At 38.0% G+C, this 21,135-nt stretch overlaps 2 protein-coding genes across 6 annotated transcripts; both read right to left on the bottom strand.

Moving 5' to 3' along the window:
• Positions 1 to 945: 945 nt before the first annotated feature.
• LOC131542629 (uncharacterized) lies at positions 946 to 11,506 on the bottom strand. Of its 3 annotated transcripts, none has more exons than XM_058779478.1 (16): positions 11,367 to 11,506; positions 10,142 to 10,198; positions 9,582 to 9,657; positions 9,389 to 9,451; positions 9,245 to 9,310; positions 8,245 to 8,280; positions 7,280 to 7,351; positions 7,121 to 7,198; positions 6,400 to 6,468; positions 5,563 to 5,616; positions 4,056 to 4,091; positions 3,646 to 3,963; positions 2,139 to 2,195; positions 1,979 to 2,067; positions 1,075 to 1,158; positions 946 to 999 (listed from the first exon to the last, which is right to left on the bottom strand). In XM_058779478.1, the coding sequence occupies exons 2-14, from the start codon at positions 10,161 to 10,163 to the stop codon at positions 1,986 to 1,988; spliced, it is 1,029 nt and encodes a 342-aa protein (XP_058635461.1). In that variant the 5' UTR covers positions 10,164 to 10,198; positions 11,367 to 11,506; the 3' UTR covers positions 946 to 999; positions 1,075 to 1,158; positions 1,979 to 1,985. The 3 variants fall into 3 exon arrangements, with proteins under 3 accessions (XP_058635461.1, XP_058635463.1, XP_058635462.1); XM_058779480.1 differs by having other exon boundaries at positions 7,280 to 7,348; XM_058779479.1 differs by lacking the exon at positions 11,367 to 11,506 and adding an exon at positions 11,042 to 11,323.
• mtrf1 (mitochondrial translational release factor 1) lies at positions 11,381 to 20,195 on the bottom strand. Of its 3 annotated transcripts, none has more exons than XM_058779477.1 (10): positions 19,711 to 20,195; positions 17,970 to 18,058; positions 17,341 to 17,422; positions 17,128 to 17,235; positions 16,090 to 16,262; positions 15,895 to 16,012; positions 14,299 to 14,435; positions 14,050 to 14,148; positions 12,593 to 12,739; positions 11,381 to 11,520 (listed from the first exon to the last, which is right to left on the bottom strand). In XM_058779477.1, exons 1-9 carry the CDS (start codon positions 20,009 to 20,011, stop codon positions 12,638 to 12,640), a joined length of 1,209 nt encoding a protein of 402 aa, XP_058635460.1. In that variant the 5' UTR covers positions 20,012 to 20,195; the 3' UTR covers positions 11,381 to 11,520; positions 12,593 to 12,637. The 3 variants fall into 3 exon arrangements, 2 of the variants coding, with proteins under 2 accessions (XP_058635460.1, XP_058635459.1); XM_058779476.1 differs by having other exon boundaries at positions 11,390 to 11,523; XR_009271749.1 differs by having other exon boundaries at positions 11,392 to 11,523; positions 12,564 to 12,739.
• Between the last annotated feature and the right edge of the window lie 940 nt (positions 20,196 to 21,135).

The raw sequence follows: 21,135 nt of genomic DNA, 5'->3' as shown, positions 1-21,135 counted from the left end.
AAACACACATCTTCCATCTTTATTTGACCCTCTAACTAAAAAGAAATAAGCAAGCCCTGCCCAGGTGACAAAAAGTAACGTAATGCATTACGTCACAAAAAGTAACTAAGTAATGCAATTAGTTACTTTTTTATGGAGTAACGCAATATTGCATTACTTTAAAAAAAAAAAAAAGTAACTTTTTCCCAACACTGGCCCTGAATGAGTGAATCTCTGACCTGCTGGACTCCAGTGTCTGCAGAGGCGAGCGCAGAGTCGGTGATGCAGCGGGAGTCTCTGAATAAACAGTCTTGACTTGAGTTCTGATAGAAAGAGAACAGATGTGCATCAACACAGTGCTGGGGGTAATGCATTACAAATAAGTTATGTAATCAGATTACTTTTTTAAGTAACTAGGTATACATTACTTTTAAAATTACAAGGAAATATCTCAGTTCTTTTTCAAATAAGTAGCGCAAGTTACTTTGTTTCTCATGTATTGATTGACAGCTGTTGTGTTGCCATGTTGAGAGAAATCAGGAGTGAAATGCAGAGACCCTTCCTTCAGCCTGAGGCTTATTCATTTAAATTTTGGTGTGAAAGGGTCCTTAGTTGCCAAAAATATGACTTTTGTGTTTTTTGTAATTAAAAATAAATAAGCAAGACCATCCCAGGTGAATGCAAAAGTAACATAATGCATTACTTTCCATGAAAAAATGGAAATGTTTTTCCCAACACTGGCCCTGAATGAGTGAATCTCTGACCTGCTGGACTCCAGTGTCTGCAGAGGCGAGCGCAGAGGCGGTGATGCAGCGGGAGTCTCTGAATAAACAGTCTTGACTTGAGTTCTGATAGAAAGAGAACAGATGTGCATCAACATGATCTGACTGTGAGTTATCATCATGTCTAGACAGTATGATCTAAGCTGGAGAGTGCTCTTACTGTGATCTGACAGGTTGAGACTGAACGCTTCCAGACCGGGTCGGCAATAAAGTGTCAGCAAGATCATCCAGAGGAGCACTGATGGAAAGCACATCATGAATGAGTGTCCTGAACTTCTCCAGTAAACGAGAGTGAAGAATTTGACAGCATTACCTGGGAGTCTGATAGCTGTAGCGTGTGCTCTGAGTCACAGACGATGGAGACGATGGAGAGCGAGTTGAAGAATAACTGAAGTCACTGCATGTGAATGAACATGATCACGTGTGTTAATGTCAGCGTGAAATGAACATCTATTTAATCAAAATATCATACAGACTTCTCTCAGCTTCCACTTTTGAGTGTGCAGTTGAGAAGAAAAGATCAGGATGAGTGTGTTTCTTCATCAGGTTTGTAGAAATGTGTCTCTGCATCAGTGTCTCAGCAAAGTGAATGGGTGCCGTCAGAATGAGAGTCTGATAAAAACATCACAATAATCCACAGCACTCCAGTCCATCAGTTAACATCTGGAGAAGACAAAAGCTGAAACAAATCCAGCATTAAGACGTTTATAACTAAAACATGAGTCCATAATCCATAATAACGCTTCCTCCAGTGAAAAAGTGTTCTGGTGTGAATCAGGAGAGAAATCTGCACAGATGCCAAAACAGCTCTAAACTAATATGTGGCTGGATTTTGATTTGAGAGACAACAGCAGATGCACTTTTTCACTGCAGGAAGCGTTATTATGGATTATGGACTCATGTTTTAGTTATAAACGTCTTAATGCTGGATGTGTTTCAGCTTTTGTCTTCTCCAGATGTTAACTGATGGACTGGAGTGCTGTGGATTATTGTGATGTTTTTATCAGACTCTCATTCTGACGGCACCCATTCACTGCAGAGCATCCATTGCTGAGACACTGATGCAGAGACACATTTCTACAAACCTGATGAAGAAACACACTCATCCTGATCCTGGGTGACCTGAGGATGAGCATATTTTCCACACATTCATGTTTGGCTGAACTATTGCTGTGAATGGTTGAATCATGAGTGATGTTCTTCACGTGGGCTCGTACCTGAGCTTCAGGTCCAGGAGGGTTTCTCTGCAGGTTTTGGAGTCTCTTCCAGCATCGAGGAGGATGTTTTGGTGTTTGTGATGATGGTTCTGTTTCATGAACAGATGAATCAGAGATCATGACGTGACATTCAGAAGAGCGTCGGTGTAAAGTTACTTACTGAGCCGACGGTGTTGAGGACGTGGACACCAGCGTAGAGACGGACACGCTTTCATTCCTGAGAACAAAGAGCAAAATTAGGGTTGGGTCTCGAAAACCGGTTCATTTTCATCAGTTCATAAGGTGAGACGGTTTTTGAATTTTAAGGATACAGAGAAGCTCATTCATGCTTTTATTTCTTCCCGTCTTGACTATTGTAACGCCTTGTTTTCTTCTTTGAATCATCGTAATTTATCGTTTACAATTAGTGCAGAATGCTGCAGTCAGATTACTGACACAAACAAAGTTATCTCATCATATTAAACCTGTTTTAGTTACCTTGGTTACCTGTTTATTTTAGGATTGATTTTAAGATTTTGTTATTGACATATAAAGCATTAAACAGCTTGGCATATTGTGTATAGCTCTTCATGAATGCATTTTCAATGATTGTGTTTTTATAATGAGTTAAGCACTTTAAAAGTGCTATTTATTATTTTTTTTACTTAATTACTAACCAGTTCCAAATTTCCAAGAATCAGGTATTCCATAAAATGCATGCATTTTGATTCTGCTTAACGATTCATGCGCTTTAATGTGATTTAAAATGATGTAAGTAAACAGCCGGTTTTTATCTTAAGTGAATGTAAACATGAGAAAAAAACGCAGTATTGCAGTATTTTTAGATCTGCGTGTGTTCGGTGTTAAAGAGACAGCAGCCTGTCATTAATGTTAATCAAAGAACAAAAGAAAATCATTCACTGATCTTGACTGAATATCTTTAATAACTTTAATTAGCTAATTAAGCTATATTTTATTTATGAAAAGAAAACTATGCAGTGTTTTTAAACTTTTAATTAGTTTCTGTACCTGAAATTTGGTTCAGTTGTATTTATTTATGCTGTTGCTAATTGATTTGTTTGTTCATATTTTATTACTGACCGTTCACTTGTCTTTAACACTGTAATGTTTGAAATTTATATTAGTCTAGATGTTTTTGCTGTGGTATTTTTGTTAAAAACACAGGCAAAAATTCCTCTTGTAAGTGTTCTGTAGGCTCATGTTATTCAGCTGCAACAGAATGCTTTGTAAAAAGACAGAATAAATGTTTGACATCTACATTTTTTTTTTATATTGGATTTTTCATCTTATTGAAATCGAAAACAAGGAACGCTGCTGAAAAAAACAACAGACACCATCACAAAATTTTTAATGTTTTTACTGGTTATAATGGGACTTGTATTGGTTTTAATGGAAAATGCTATGGGTTTCTCCTGGTGGCTTGTTAAAACCAATAAATCCTAATGGAATATGTCCCAAAACACTCAACAGAAAACCATTTTTGAATGGTGTTAATGGTTTAAAAGTTGATGGTTTGTAACGTTTGTAATGGTATTTGTAGTGGAAACCATTTGAATTTTCTGTGATGGTTCTATTGTTTTTTTCAGCAGAATCGGAATCGATAAAATTCAAATGATACCCAACCCTGCAGATGATGGAGATTGATGACGTCTGCCAATGAATCTCACCTGCTTGGGCTCTTCACGGCGGGCTGGATCACTGGACTCTTCACGGCGGGCTGAATCACTGGACTCTTCACGGCGGGCTGAATCACTGGACTCTTCACGGCGGGCTGGATCACTGGACTCTTCACGGCGGGCTGAATCACTGGACTCTTCACGGCGGGCTGAATCACTGGACTCTTCACGGCGGGCTGAATCACTGGACTCTTCACGGCGGGCTGGATCACTGGACTCTTCACGGCGGGCTGGATCACTGGACTCTTCACGGCGGGCTGGATCACTGGACTCTTCACGGCGGGCTGGATCACTGGACTCTTCACGCTGCTGTTAATAAATTCAATAAAACCACATCTTCATCTAAAGCAGAATGTGAGGAGCTCGTCGTTCAGATCTGGTTTTGACTGAACAGGACTTACGTGGACGTGGCTGAAGGAGCTGGTGACTGTGAGACGCTGTGAGACATCAATAAAAACACACACAGATAATATTAGAGACTCCAGCTTTCCTCCGACTGAAGATAAGAGCTCACACATTAATAATAATAATAATAATAAAAATGCATTTTATTTATAGGCGCCTTTCTTGACACTCGAGGTCACCGTACATCATTAACAAGACAAAAATAATAAAGACAATAAGATACAATACAATTAAAAACACAAAGCAGTTGTGATCAAAGAGAGTAAGCTATGCTGAACAGATGGGTTATAAGTTTGGATTTAAAATGTGAGAAAGAGTCAATGTTACGAAGGTCAGAAGGGAGTGAGTTCCAAAGCTGGGGAGCAGACCAGGTGGACTGGTGGAACAGTGAGATGAACGGAAGAAGAGGATCTGAGAGGGCGAGCGGGTGTGGCAATATGGAGAAGGTCAAGAAGATATGGACGTGCAAGATAATGAATGGCTTTAAAAGTGAGGAGAAGTATTTTGTAGTTAATACGGTTAGTAATGAGGAGCCAATGAAGCTGTTGTAAAATGAGTGTGATGTGATGGATAGAGGGGGTGTAAGTAATAATATGGGCAGCTGAGTTGGGTTTGGTAGAAAGGTAGAGCTGGGTGTCATCTGCGTAGCAATGGAAATGAACCTGATGTTTGCGAAAGATATAACCGAGAGGAAGAAGGTAGATAATAAAGAGCAGGGGCCCCAGGACAGAGCCCTGGGGCACACCTGTGGTGACAGGGACTGGATGCGAGGTAAATGATTTAAATTGAATGAACTGAGTGCGCCCAGAGAGGTATAAATGGAACCATTTGAGGAGTGTGTTAGTGATACCAATAGTATGTGAGATTGTGTCGAAGGCCGCACTCAAATCAAGTAAAAGAAAAATGGATAGTAAACCAGAGTCAGCCGCTAGAAGGAGGTCATTAGTGATTTTAAGGAGTGCTGTTTCTGTGCTGTAGAGCGGACAAAAACCAGACTGGAATTGTTCATATAAATTATTGCAGGAAAGATGGGTATGGAGTTGAGCAGCAACTATTTTTTCAAGAATTTTGGAGATGAATGGAAGACTTGAAATAGGATGAAAATTATTAAGGTTGTTGGGATCTGAACCAGGTTTCTTGAGAATTGGAGTTACAGCAGCTGTTTTGAGAGAAGAAGGAACAATTCCAGTGGTAAGGGAAGAGTGAATGATATCTGTGATGAAAGGGGTCAGAGAGGAGAGGGTAGCCTTTACAAGAACAGTAGGAAGGGGGTCCGATCTACAGGTTGAAGATTTGGATTTTTGAATGAGTTTGGAAATTACATTTACTGAGGGTAAGGTAAATACTGAGAGTAAAGGAGAAGGGGCAAATAAAACTGGGACAGGTGAATTCAGAACAGAAGTGGACAAGGTGAAGAGGAAGTGAATCTGGGGGTGCTGTGAAATTTTTAAGGAGGGAGAAAAGGGCCTTTGAATTGTGTGTGTATACATTAAACAGACTCACGTCACAGACGACCGAGGAGTCGATGGAGCCGCTCCGCTGCTGGTCTTATAGATTCTGTTAAAAACATGAACAAAATACAAATCAACCACTAAACAAAAACTGACATCAAACTGAAACTTTACATGAAGCCGAAACGCTCCTTCAGTGAGATCACATGTGAAACTTATGATTAATTAAATTTTTTTTAAATTTATTATAAAATAAAAACAAAGTATAACATTTACTAAAAAAGACAGAATATTTGTTTATGTGAATGTCATGTGAACAGTAACTGACATCAGAGAAATGTAAATTTGTTGTTAAATTACTGAAAGATAAATATTTAAGCTCAAAATGTTTCAGCTGTGGAAACAGTTCAGTCATTTTAGTATCACTGAGATAATATTATATTTTAATTAATATTTTGAATCATTTTTATTTTTGCATTTTCTGTTCAACTTTGTGTTTTATGTTGTGTGTTTTTATCATTTTAAGCAGTTATATAGATATATTATATACACACACAAATATATATGGACTTGACTGTATACGTATATAATTTTAGTAGTTATACGTATGTCTACATAGTTTTTTTTCTATTTAATTTTGTGTTTTATGTTGTGTGTTTTTGTCATTTTAAGTAGTGTTTTCTATATATGTTTATATAGTTTTTAGTAATTTTTATTTCAATTTGAGTTATTTTAGTACATAAAGATACACTAAATTAAAATGAGAAATGTCGCCTTTGAAACTGGCTGAAATAAAAAGGTTTTATATTTTATTTCAGTTAGCATTTATTGTAAGTAAAGAATTTTTTTAATGGTTTGAAATGAATTTGACTGAACACACTCGACTCACCCGTTAGTGTTTTGAGATGCTGTGACCTCTGGAAGCTTCTCACCAAACGTTCGTTTAACAGGACTCGACCTGCACACGCAAACATGAGCAGAACTCAACTAACACACGTGTGTTAAAGGATTAGTTCACTTTAAAAATGAAAATTCTGTCATCATTTATGCATCTTCCACTTGTTCCAAACCTGTATGAGTTTCTTTCTTCTGTTGAACACAAACGAAGATATTTAAAAAAATGGTCAGTGTTGGGAAGTAACTAGTTACATGTAACGGAATTACATCATTTAATTACAAAATAAATGTAACTGTTTACAGTTACAGTTACTGAGAAAAGATGTGTAATTGAATTACAGTTACTTTTACAGTTCATTAAATTATCAGTTACACTACTTTAATAAAGTAATTGAAATAGTTACACTACTTATTACATTGCAAATAGGGTAACTTGTAATCTGTAACCTATTACATTTCCAAAGTAACCTTCACAACACTGAAAATGTTGGTATCCAAACAGTTGATGAGCACCATTGACTTCCATAGTAGGAAAGAAAACACTGCGGAAGTCAATGGTGCACATTTTTTTAAATATCTTCATTTGTGTTCAACAGAAGAAAGAAACTCATCTAGTTTTGGAGGAAGTGGAGGGTGAGTAAATGATGACAGAATTTTCATTCTGAAAGTGAACCCTTAGCAGTGCTAGGTCTAGTCTAGTCTAGTTCACTTACGGTTTGCTGCTGGTGTTTGCTCCGGAGAACACCCTCGCTGTGAAGCTGGAGCTGCTGGGAGACTTGAGCGCCGGATTCCTGCAACAGAGCGAGTCACACGCTTAGACTCACTAAACACACTAAACCTCCACATGTTCTGTGTGCAGCAGCGGCTCTCACTTGACAGGGAGCGGAGGTTTGAAGGGCGATGAGATGGAGACGGCTCCGCTCTTAGTGTTCACGCTGCTGCTGCTGCGGACGACAGAAGAGTCAGACCACTGAGAATCACCAACACAAACCAACACAACACAAACCATCACAACACAAGCCAACACAACACAACATAACACAACATAAGCTAACATAACACAATATAACATAACACAACATAACATAACATAATAGAAGCTAACATAACACAACACAACATAACATAATATAACATAACACAACACAATACAACACAACATACAACACAACACATAACACAACATAACACAACATAACATAACACAACATAACATAATACAATAGAAGTTAACATAACACAACACAACACATAACACAACACAACACAATAGAAGCTAACACAACACAACATAACACAATACAACACAATATAACATAATAACATAATAGAAGCTAACACAACACAATAGAAGCTAACATAAGCTAACATAACACAACACAACACAACACAACACAACACAACAGAAGCCAACACAACACAACACAACACAACACAACACAACAAACACAACACAACACAACAGAAGCCAACACAACACAACACAACACAACACAACACAACACAACACAACACAACACAACACAACACAACACAAGCCAACACAACACAACACAACACAACACAACACAACATAACACAACATAAGCTAACATAACACAACACAACACAACACAACAAACACAACACAACACAACACAACATAACACAACATAAGCTAACATAACACAACATAATATAACATAACACAACACAACATAACATAACATAATAATAACATAATATAACACAACACAATAGAAGCTAACATAACACAACACAACACAACAAACACAACACAACACAACACAACACAACACAAGCCAACACAACACAACACAACACAACAGAAGCCAACCTGCTTTTGTTGAGCAGCTCCTGACTGCCACCGAATCTACAAGAAACAGAAATCATTCAACATCATACGCTACCAAGTCAAAAGTTTTTGAACAGTTAAATGTTTTTTTTAAAGAATTCTCTTCTGCTCAACAAGCATGCATTTATTTGATCCAAAGTTCAGCAAAAGCAGTAATATATTTAAAATAACTGGTTTCTATGTGAATATCTGTTAAACTGTAATTTATTTGTATTTTCAGGATCATTACTGCAGTCTTCAGTGTCACATGATCTTCAGAAATCATTCTAATATCCTGATTTGCTGCTCGAGAAACATTTATTATTATTATTATCATTATTATCAATATTTAAAACCGTTAAGTACATTTTTTTCAGGATTCTTTGATAAATAGAAAGATCAGCGTTTATCTGAAATAAAAACTTTTGTAATATTATACACTATACCGTTCAAAAGCTTTGAGTCAGTATAATTTTTTTTGAGGGGGGGGGGATTATAGAAATCAATACTTTTATTTAGCAAGGATGCTTTAAATTGATCAAAAGTGATGATAAAGACATTTATAATGTTACAAAAGATTTCTATTTCAGATAAATGCTGATCTTCTGAACTTTCTATTCATCAAAAAACCTGAAAAATTCTACTCCGCTGCTTTTAAAATAATAATAATAAAAATGTTTCTCGAGCAGCAAATCAGCATATTAGAATGATTTCTGAAGATCATGTGACACTGAAGACTGCAGTAATGATGCTGAAAATACAGCTGCGCATCACAGAAATAAATTACAGTTTAACACATATTCACATAGAAAACAGCTGTTTTAAATAGTGAAAATATTTCACAATGTTACTGTTTTTGCTGTACTTTGGATCAAATAAATGCAGGCTTGGAGAACAGAAGAGACTTCTTTAAAAAATCTTACTGTTCAAACACTTTTGACTGGTAGTGTATATACAGCAGAAATATATATAGATGATGATATATTGATAGTGTTTGAAGCACCTCTTGCTTAAGGAGCTGACGGACGTCCCAGAGTTCTCTGAGGTTTGATCGGCCTCCAGCGGTTTACTGAAGTCACACAGAACATGAATGTGATTTATTATGAAAATCAGCAGCTGATATGATTCTGAGTGAAATGATTCTGACCTGACAACATCATCCCCTGATTTCCGCTGATTCAGAACGACTTTACCGGGGTTAGGATCATAACTGCAACAGAAGCATTGAGAATGAATGAGCATTAGGAGCATTTCATTTCTACATCACATATGTGTGTGTGTGTGTGTGTGTGTGTGTGTATATGTGTGTGTGTGTGTGTGTGTGAGTGTGTGTGTCGTACTCGACAGGCTCGTCCTCCTCTGGGTTTCTTTTGATCCAGCTGCTGTCTTTCAGAACACTTCTCTTCTTGCCGCTGTCTGCGTTCATCACAACTCAAACATGTTCACACAACATCATCACACACGTGTACATTTACACACACCTATACACGTCTGTGTGTGTGTGGGGGGGGGGGGGGGTGAATCTCATCACAACATATGCAGAATATAAATTACTTCATATATATTATTTATGAAATAAACTGATGCCTATTTTAGGATTAGTATTGTTCCTTTACTGATTCCCCAAAAGAGGAACTTTAGGCCACTTGGCACAGCAACACAATAAAAAGAGAAGAATAAATAACATACAAAGAGAATATCTATTCAATAAATAACTAAAGATATCAAAATTCTTCAAAATAATATTAATGATATAAAACACTTTTTTTCACATTACTGTAATGAGATTTCAGGAGGAAATATCATGAAAATAATATATATATATATATATATATGGCATGTTTTTGCCAAGTTTAATCTGTTTATGTGTAAATATAAGATCATAAAGTGTAGATCTTACCGGATTTGGTCTGTGTGCTCATGTTGTGTTATAGACGTGAATCCGGACAGCAGTGTTCTGAAATGAAGATGTGGTTATGAAGATGAAGGACAGTAATTCCTCTCGTGACTGACACACACACAATGCGCTGCTGTTTGCGCGTCGATGTAAAGCGCTGCAGGCGTGTTGCCATGCATATTTGTGGCAGGTGCCAACAGTGTTTTGTTCTCGAGTCTCCAGCCCTTTTTCCCAGCTTCTCAGGGTGTAACGTGAAGTTACCCGTCCTGATCTACCAGCAAACGCCCCTTCAGAAACAATTACTACACACCCTGCTGATTAGCAGCTTCTCGTTACCACAGATCCTCCTGCTCTGTCTAACACACATTATATACTGTGTATGTGACCCTGGACCACAAAACCAGTCATAACCAGTCAAATCTGAATAAATCTTTCCATTGATGTATGGTTTGTTGGACAATATTTGTCTGAGATACAACTAAAAAATCTAAATATTGAGAAAATCACCTTTAAAGTTGTTCAAATGAAGTTCTTAGCAATGCATATTACTAATCAAAAATAAAGTTTTGATATATTTACGGTAGGACATTTACAAAATATCTTCATGGAACATGATCTTAATATCCTAATGATTTTTGGCATAAAAGGAAAATGTATAATTTTGAGCCATACAATGTATTGTTGGCTATTTCTACAAATATAGCTGCTGCTTATGACTGCTTCTGTGCTCTTCATCTCGCAGATGCTGAATCTGACTGTGAGATGAGTTCATGACATAAACACAAGACATAAACATTCTGGACATTAAAGTTAGGCAACAAGCAAACGTGCCATTTAATACTTTCACATATAAATGTCTGAAATCTGAAATAAACTGACATAAAGCGGAGTGCTTGGACTCACCTGTGTGTGTGTCACCGCTGGACTGTGTGTGTGTGTGTGTGTGTGTGTGAAAATCTCACTCTGTGTCACACCCTGTTATGTGTCAGAGCCAATGAGGACTTTGATCACATCACAGCGCAAACCTGTACGGTCAGTTTCAGCACAAACACACACACTCCTATTATCCTATTGATGAGTTCATTATGAAAACTCGCACTCAGATCAGAAACACACACTCCTTCAGTCTTCTGTCACTCTGATCAGAAGCGGTGTTTAATTGAGTTTTATTCAGAAATCCCGGCTCTGACGGACTGTAATCACATTCACACGCTCAGAGTTTAATCACCTGTTCTTCCACAAGTCCAGGCGTGTCTTTATCGCCGGGCGTGTAGAGATATCAGAGGAACGCCTCGCACATTCTTCGTCAGTCAGACGAGTCTTCACTCTCTTTCTCAACATCTGGATGACACTGAAGTTTAGAAACACCTGTAGATCCTCATCTGCTGTTTTATGTCACGAGAAAAAGACCATAATAAACAGACTCATATTCAACACATTCACTCAAGATTGAGGGATAAAATCTAATCATTTAAAAACCAACTATTGAAACCCTTAAAGATCAGCCACTGAAGACCGTCTCACTCCAGTAAGACCTTTTTAAGGCCAAGTAAAGAAACTTTAAGAACTGAATTGAAGGGAAAACAATACGTCAGTATGTTCTCTTAACGTAAAATACAACTTCCAACAGATCTCAATAACTTTTAATTCATTTTACACAAAAAAGGCCTGAATATCTCTGCTATCACACACTAGAACATGTAAATAACTTTTAGTGTACCTTCTGATCACAGCAAATATGATGATCTTCCTTAGCATTTGTCTTGTTTTCTAGTGCAAATGACTAAAGCTACTTTACGATACATTAACTGGAGAAGCAAAATTACATAAAATAAGAAGTTTATGAGAAATTGATCAAAAATGAAGTGAGTTTAAGATTAAAACAAGAACAAATATCTACCAATGGGTTCAGAAAAATCAACTTAATTTGAAGGAAAACAAGGTTTCATTCGTCATTCGCAGATATTTAATCTTGTTTTGCTCACTTCTTTTTGTTCAGTTTTTCAGAAATTCAACATTTGCGTCTCCAGTAAAAGCATCTTGACTTAAGGATGTTTAGATATTTGTATTAGAAAATAAAAATACTGAGGAAGATATTTATTTTTGAAATGCGTGACTTTATGAGTTGAAGACTTTTATAGTTTTAATTTGTGGGAATTAAGAGTTTTTAAGACCTGCAGAAACTCATGTGATGTGACTTTTCCAAACAAATAGAAATAAAAAAATAAAATAAAAAAAGTTCATTTTTTGACATCACACTTCTCTTTAAAGTTAAACGTTGTAATGCGTGTTTGACCTTCATTATTGGAACAACTGTATCGATTCAGACAAACTCAGACATGAAGCTGATTATACATATATAAAATATAATTTAATGACAGGAAATATGTACATAACATTTCAGTCATGAAGACACAATATTTACTCAATATTCTCATGTCAGTAATTTCTCACTGATGTAGTTTGACAGCATCTTCAGACTCAAGTTTCTCCTGTTGATCAGCTGATGATCTGCACCAGTTTCAGAAGAGCTTCTCTCTCATGATTCTCCTGCAGGAGCCTGAGCACCTCCTCCAGAGCCTCGCCTCCCCTCATGAACTCCTGTCACACACACACACACACACACACACACACACAGACACACACACACACAGACACAGACACACAGACACACACACACACACACACACACACACACACACACACACACACACACACACACAGACACACAGACACACACAGACACACACAGATACACACACACACAGACACACACACACACAGACACACACACACACACACACACACACACACACACAGACACACACACACACACACACAGATACACACACACACACACACACAGACACACACACACACACACACACACACACACACACACACAGACACACACACAGACACACGCACACAGACACACACACACACACACACACACACACACACACACAGACACACACAGACACACACAGACACACACAGTATTAATGGATTGAAATGGAACAGGACAAATGTGTTTTCAAACAAGACTCAAATGCGCCCCCTGCCTGCTGCAGTCAAACATGTACTGGTTGAGAATTTTGCTGTTGAGCCACTTAAACCTGTAAACCTTGACATATATGACATAATAACCAGTAATAGAATTAAAAAAAAAAAAAAAGCTTGCATATGTGATTTATGTTTTATATCATATTTGCTTCATCAGGCTTTATGGCTCATATAGTCTGATACAGTGAGAATATAAAGACAAAAACAGCTCAGTTTTATTCAAACTGATCAAATGCAGATGCTGATATTTCTATGATGAGATTCTGCTGCTTGTGATGTAAATCAGTGAGATGTTTCTAACAGTGCAGCAGATGCTGATATTAAATGATCTGAATATCAGCGGTCGCTCTATATCTCCAGGAATATGTCTCAGTAAGATGAGACTGAAATGATCCAAACATATAAAGCGATGCTGATGGAGAGATGAAGAAATAAACGCTCCTCAGAAGATCATTCCTCCGCTGAGGAACAGTGAAAGTAAAGCTCCTCAGAAGATCCTGATGATCAGGTTTGAGACGCTCTGATGTTTCTAGAAAATGATTGATGGAGAATCAAGTAAAGCTGAGCTGCTTCAGTCCAGTAAGTGTTCATCTGGAGACATGACTGCAGTTATTCTGACGCTTACTCGATCAAAATCAGTCGAGATCTGACACTGAAGCAGCCGCTGAAGCTGGACGCTTCTACAATTACACTAAAAGAGCTTTTACTGATAAAACACTCTGAACTCTCAATCAGACGCCAGAAGACACGAGGAGATTGAGAGAAACAGGTTTAACAGCCAAGTGTGAACAAGTTGTTCATTTAGAGGTTTAGGATACAGTAGATTTACAGGTTCAGAGCGTCACCTTGATGTCACGCGTCACAGAACCGATCCTGTGGTCCGTCACACGATCTTGACTGAAGTTATACGTGCGAATTCTCTCGGACTGCGATCGAGTGCCGACCTGAGAGACACAAACACATTTACGATGTTATTATAACACCGGTTCACGTTAGTATTAAACATCAGTGCTACACTCTTCATTATAACTACAGTAAGTACAGGTTTGTTGTATTAGTTTGATGATCTTGATGTGATGCGACGGGTAACTCACCTGCTGTCTGCGTGTGGCGTGCGTCTGAGCTCTCTGCCGTCCCATGATGCTCTGGGACAGTCGGGCTCGGAGCAAACGCAGCGCTGCGTCGCGGTTCTGCAGCTGAGAGCGAGACTGCTGGCATTCTGCTACTGTTCCTGAGAACCAGAGCCCAGATCCACTCAGTCATAGTAGTATATTTTTATTTAATGCCATGTCAGCATCTTAGGCTATTTTCATGAAGAAACAGAAAAGACTGAGACAGACTGCATGCAGAAGAACTGTGGAAACGTCTCCAAGATTGCAGGTAGGTTTCTTACGAAAGTCTCACTGGATTATTACAATTAATGGCCAAATGAATGTTCACACTACAGCAAAAGATAGAAATAACTGACTGCTGCTGAAAATACTAGTGTTCTATTCATTTGGCCACCACCATAAAATATTATTGAAAAAATGTAATTATACTTTTAAATATGAAAGCAAACCCATCAGTATGTAGTGGAAAAAATCACTTAATGAGCGAGTCATGGAATCATTTATTCAGCTGATTCATTTGGTAACAAAACACAGCGGTGTTGCTCAGAAATGCTCAGCTATGGATTTGTCTGGAATCATTTCCGCTGGTGAAATAGAGCAAAAACCTAAGTTATTATTAACTACTTGTGTGCGGAACATTTGTTTAAAATCAATATCATGTTTGCATTCATTAAAACAGCTCCCTTGCTTTGTGATATTGCTTAATTATAGCATATGTTGAATTTTTTATTTTTGGTCCAGTCACAGTAATGATGTTAAAAAATGAGACAATGAACTGGCAATTTAGTGAAACCCAGTTGTGGTGTTAACCAACCTCAGGGCCGGATTTACCTCTTAACTAATAATTAACTAGAGGGTTAAGAAAGAGAACGTTACTTGAATCATGTTGCAGTTACATTTTCAAGTTGACTAGTTAAAAAAATAAATAAATAATCGAGAATCGGTCAAACATTATGAAAAAAATTAATAAATCGAGGTTTACATTTTTTGCTTTGTGACCCTGCAGCATCAGTCATAAGCAGCACAGCTATATTTGTAGCAATAGCCAACAATACATTGTATGGCTCAAAATTATACATTTTTCTTTTATGCCAAAAATCATTAGAATATTAAGATCATGCTTCATGAAGATATTTAGTAAATGTCCTACCGTAAATATATCAAAACTTCATTTTTGATTAGTAATATGCATTGCTAAGAACTTAATTTGAACAACTTTAAAGGTGATTTTCTCAATATTTAGATGTTTTTGCACCCTCAGATTCCAGATTTTCAAATAGTTGTATCTCAGACAAATATTGTCCGATCCTAACAAACCATACATCAATGCAAAGCTGATTTATTCAGCTCTCAGATGATGCATAAATCTCAATTTTGAAAAATTGACACTTATGTTGACACATTTGTTATATTTATTTGCTCGATGTATTCTGGGGTTTTGGTTCTTTTACTGTTGTAGGTAGCCTATGTGTAAATCCGGCTCTGACCGGTCTTGAAATAAAATCACAAGAACTCTTAGTCTGAGACCGAGACCTTCAGTAAATGGTCTGGAGCACTGTAAGACCAGCTCAGACGCACCTGTGGGCAGGTGAACCACGCGTACAGCGCTGTCGGTGGTGTTGACGCTCTGACCTCCTGCGCCGCGCGATCTGAACGTGTCTATGCGCAGGTCTTTAGCCGCGATGTTGATGTCCACCTGCGGAGGTAATAAACATCATAAGACTCACAGATCTAAACACACAGAATGCTATTAAGCGCTGAAGCGTGGCTGACATGGCTCGGCTGCGGCAGCACTACGACCGTCATGGTTCCCGTGTGAATGCGCTGCATGCGAGACGACAGACCCACTTCAGGAATCCTCTGGACCCGGTGCGTGCCGCCCTCGAACCTCAGCCAGCGGTACACGGAGTCGCCGGAGATCCTCACCGCCGCGTGATGGAGACCACCTGATGACCCACAGCACACCATCAGCCACACACAACACACACTCAGAGAGGATGATGGGTAACGCATAGGGTTGAGAATCGAAAATCAATTCCAGTTCCAGAATCGGATACTTGTTGTAAAATTAAGATTTCAATTCCGCCTCTCAATTCCTGTGTGCTTTTTTAGGCGAAAAGGGACTGTTAAAAATGTATATATGACCCTGCAGCACAAAAGCAGTCATAAGCAGCACAGGTATATTTGCAGCAATAGCCAACAATACACTGTATGGATCAAAATTATATTTAGATATTTTTGCACCCTCAGATTCCAGATTTGCAAATAGTTGTATCTCAGACAAATATTGTCCGATCCTAACAAACCATACATCAATGGAAAGATGATTTATTCAGCTTTCAGATGATGTATAAAAACACTCAATTTAAAAAAACTGACCCTTATGACTGGTTTTGTGCTCCAGGGTCACATTTGTCTTTGAATCATTCATTCAAGAGATTGATTCAAAAACACTGATTCATCCAGTAAAGAAACGAGTCAATCTTGAGTGAGTCATTGAATCATTCCATGCATAAATTCCATCAGATTTTATTTAGTTTGAAGTATCCATTTGAAAATAAATAAATAAATAAAAAGTCTCAATTTATCCAGAATGGTGCGGCTCTATTTTGCACACAAACAGCTCTTAATCGAGTCCAGTTTTTATGCAGCCGGCTGATTTTTGTTCATGGTGTTCAGCAGCAATTAAATGTTTTGCAAAAAGAGACACGGAATAAATATGTTTGATATCTAAATGTTTGACTTTTTTTAACCACATTGGAATCGATAAGCAGAATAAGAATTGATCAAATTCCTAGTATCGCAGCCTACCGTAATCTGCCGGAGTGTAATTGAAGAGCTCAAAGTCCCAGTGTTTATAGGAGGCGAAGCCCTGGTACATGTCAAACATCTCTCTGGTGAACTGCTGGCAGATGTCGCCTACATCGACACACACACACACACACACACACACACACACACACACACACAAGCATCAAACCTCTGTCAGAGAACGACTCACGTCTGATCAGAAGATGATCAAACCTCCGGTGGTCCGTCCTGCTGCCACCTCCAGGACGACGCTTCTGCTGTCGAGGTCATCAGCGGGAACCAGCGTCTCAATCAGCTGAGAACATCATGGAGTTGTGAAAGTTAAAGAGTGTCAATGTTTCCTTTAAAGCAGTGGTTCTCAAACCTCTCCATGAAGTACCCCAGCTCTGCACATTTTGTATGTCTCTCTCATCTATCACACCTCATTAGTGGAGACTGCAAGACCTGAAGTGGGTGCGTCAGATATAGAGAGACATACAAAATGTGCAGAGCTGGGGTACTTCATGGAGAGGTTTGAGAAGCACTGCTTTAAGGGAACAGTTCATCCAAAAATGACAATGTGCCGAAGAATTGTCTCAGCTTTTGTCTTCTCCAGATGTTAACTGATGGACTGGAGTGCTGTGGATTATTGTGATGTTTTTATCAGACTCTCATTCTGACGGCACCCATTCACTTTGCTGAGACAGTGATGCAGAGACACATTTCTCCAAACCTGATGAAGAAACAAACTCATCCTGATCTCGGATGAACTGAGGACGAGCACATTTTCATTTCTGGCTGAACTATTCCCTGAACACTTCAAGTCAAGTTCCTAAGACGTAAATCTGAGAAACAGTCCAAACCTCCTTGTTCTGCTTCTCTGTTCTTCTGCTCAGCTCTTCATGTTCCTCTCGCAGGAGCGAAAGCATCTGCTGGTCTTCAGCTCCGGTGTCTGTAACACATGAAGAACGTTTGCACACAATTATAGGAACCATTACAGCTTACTGTTGTCTTCTGTAGTGCTGCTTTACAGCCTGATGCAGACACATAACGTCTTTACGTAATTAAAATTAAAAGAAAAGATTGAAAATGAATACAAAATCCAAACTGAGGAACGTAAAGAAGCCAATTTGGCTTGCAATATATATACTAGAGCCTTACAGCATCTTGGAATGTTTATGTCTAATCGATAAAATGTCAAACGGATTTTTCCATTATGACATTATCTGTGTGGTCAAATATTTACACTAAGTTGAATTTAGTTCAGGACTTGGTCACGCTGACATGACCTATGAAACGCAGTCAGATAAAAATGTGGTTTTACATTCTTTGAGCCAAAACAGCAGAGCTTGCAATCTTCAAATATCACTTTGCAACTAGCTCTTGCATATAAAAAATATTCTGCTGAGAATAAGTTTCCAACATTCTGTGCAAACATCCCTTAAGCATGTACACTACATCAATGGAATATGAGTACAAGTGGAATTAACTAGAATCATGAATATGAGAGTAACTGAGTAAAACAATACAGTAATTTGAATATAATGTAATAACACAATAAAAGAACAAGTCCTAATGAATATACTGTATGAATAAGAAACACAAGAAAACATAACCATATTGGAAATAATGATACACCAAGCTGAAGCTGATTTATCTTCATAAGTGAAGTATTTTGCAACATTAACACAGTTATTACCGTGAATCTGAACAAACCATTACAGACATTAGGAACACACTGTTGAACAGTGTTGCCAACTTAGCCATTTTGTTGCTAAATTTAGCAACTTTTCAGACTACCCTAGCAACGCTTTCTTCCAAAAGCACCTGGCAACAAATTTAGCAATTTTTGATAAGTGACTCAGGCACATTTTCCATCCAAATTACACAAAAAGAGGAAAGCAAAGATGCCTCGCAGTACTCGCATCACATGAGCTGCTGTTTGCAATTCTTCAATTTAATAATAATAATAATAATTGAATAATTGTTAGTTTATGATACACTTTGTTAGTAGCTTGTTCCTGCGATTGTTGATCAGTCAGTACACTGTAAGAAATACGGGAAAGATACTAGTAATTTTCCAGGACTTTATCATTATAACCCTGTAATCTGAAACTCAATGCGTAATTTAAAACGCAGGTAATTCTTTCATATTAACATAGCAGACTGTGCCCTATTTTTACAGACTTTTCTTAGAGTGCAGCACACTAACTAACTACTAATACACTGCTTAAAGCGTAATTGTTGAGAATGTGTAGTATTACTAGTTTACTAGCTATTAAAAAAAAACTTAAATTGTAATCATTCAAAAATGTGTAAGTGTTCAAATAATTCAACGCATTTAAAAATACAGTTATGTACGTTTTAATATTATGCATATTATTTTACAGACAAATCTAAATCAACTTATATAAAACATATTTTTGCTGAGAGTGTGACATTTTGCGTCGTGATTACGCGACTACGTCATCGCGCAAATGACATCATCACGACGTCATTTAACAACAAATCCACCTTCGTCTCGCAGCTTTGTCTGAGACCGAGTTGGCAGCACCGCAGTTGAGCGGTCATTAGTTGGAGATGAAGCAGAGGTCAGTCACTCACTGTGGATGAGAGTCTGTATCTCGGCTAGTTCTCTGAGCGCTAGCTGAGTTTTCTCAAACGCTTTAACCACCTTCATCACTTCAGCTAGTCGCAGGTTTAGCGCTCTCCTGTCAGACTCGGTCACCTGGCCGCTCTCTAAACGACTGGAAATGGCCTTCTGCTCGTCGACCACGCGTTTAATGTGTCTCTGAACCGCCTCGTTCTTCAAGAGGTCGTCGGTTTTGTGTCCGTTTGATCGGAGGACTCTCACAGTGTGAACGCGAGGCGACAAGCGCATCAGGATCCGGATCAGAGCCGCCATCTACCTCACCTTTCCAGCGAAACCTAGCTATCTAGACCGTGATCGATTAACAACTCATTTCCTTTATTAGTCATGATAACTGGATATTAGCTGGCCAGTCAAGCTCTGCACGACAGCACGCGTGGCCATAGAAAACAGGAAGTAGAATGCTGTAGTGGGCGGGGCTTAACGACCCGGCGTCGTCTCCGATTGGTCAAATTTAACGCCTGTTACTTTTCTCAGCGCTGCTCAGGATGGACTAATCACATTCGTCTGTGATTACAGGGTGACTACGTTAATTTGATCATTTTCTAGAGATTGTAGCGGCGGATTTTCATTTATTTGACAAGTATGAAGACTGAATTGATTAATTAGTGTCGTATAAATGTTTCTAATAAATAAAAAATAAACAGATTTGAATGTGGTTCAATGTAGGAATGGGTTTTTCGAGCCGGTCAGCGACGCCTAGCGGAAGAACCGATGTGCACACTATCATCCTAAATTCTGTGTGATATTAGTACTTTTTCAATACTATTGAGGGAAGACAGGGTGGACAGTATGTTAACAACGAGTTTTGGTCCACATTATCTTTAAGGTGTCTAGTATTAATATATGAATTCACAATTATTCAGTTTTGTTGAGTGTGGTCATTGAATCTTGATGGTCACAATAGTGACCGCTGGGATAACAGTGAATTTAGGATTACATATAAATCCAATTGCAGTCGTTAGTGAAAGCTGCAGTAAAATGTTGCAATGACAAAATATTGCACTAAATTAAAAGTTCAAATGTTTCAAATAAGTTACAATATTGATGTTGTAATACTGGTGGCACTCATATAACATTTTTATAATGTATGTTACAATAAAGGAACAATTTCGAAATATGTTGATAGTTGTATTTTTTGTCTTTTATCTCAGTATTCCTATTAATGTTGTATAAGGGTGTTTTATGCACAATAGTAACCCTAGAATGTGATCAAACAGTTTAAAATAGCATTCAGACACCTTCAACGTTTCTCACATTATCACTATAGTTTAAAAAATGGTAATAAAATATGAGAAGAACTGTGTCGGAACAAACTGATCTTGATAACGTCAGATAACTTTGATAGAAGGTAATGAATTCAGTTGAATTCAGTCAGC

The sequence above is a fragment of the Onychostoma macrolepis genome, chromosome 06 (assembly GCF_012432095.1).
Source record: "Onychostoma macrolepis isolate SWU-2019 chromosome 06, ASM1243209v1, whole genome shotgun sequence".
Lineage (NCBI taxonomy): Eukaryota > Metazoa > Chordata > Actinopteri > Cypriniformes > Cyprinidae > Onychostoma > Onychostoma macrolepis.
The sequence above is the reverse complement of the archived record's forward strand: the minus strand, read 5'-3'. Positions and strand labels throughout refer to the sequence as shown.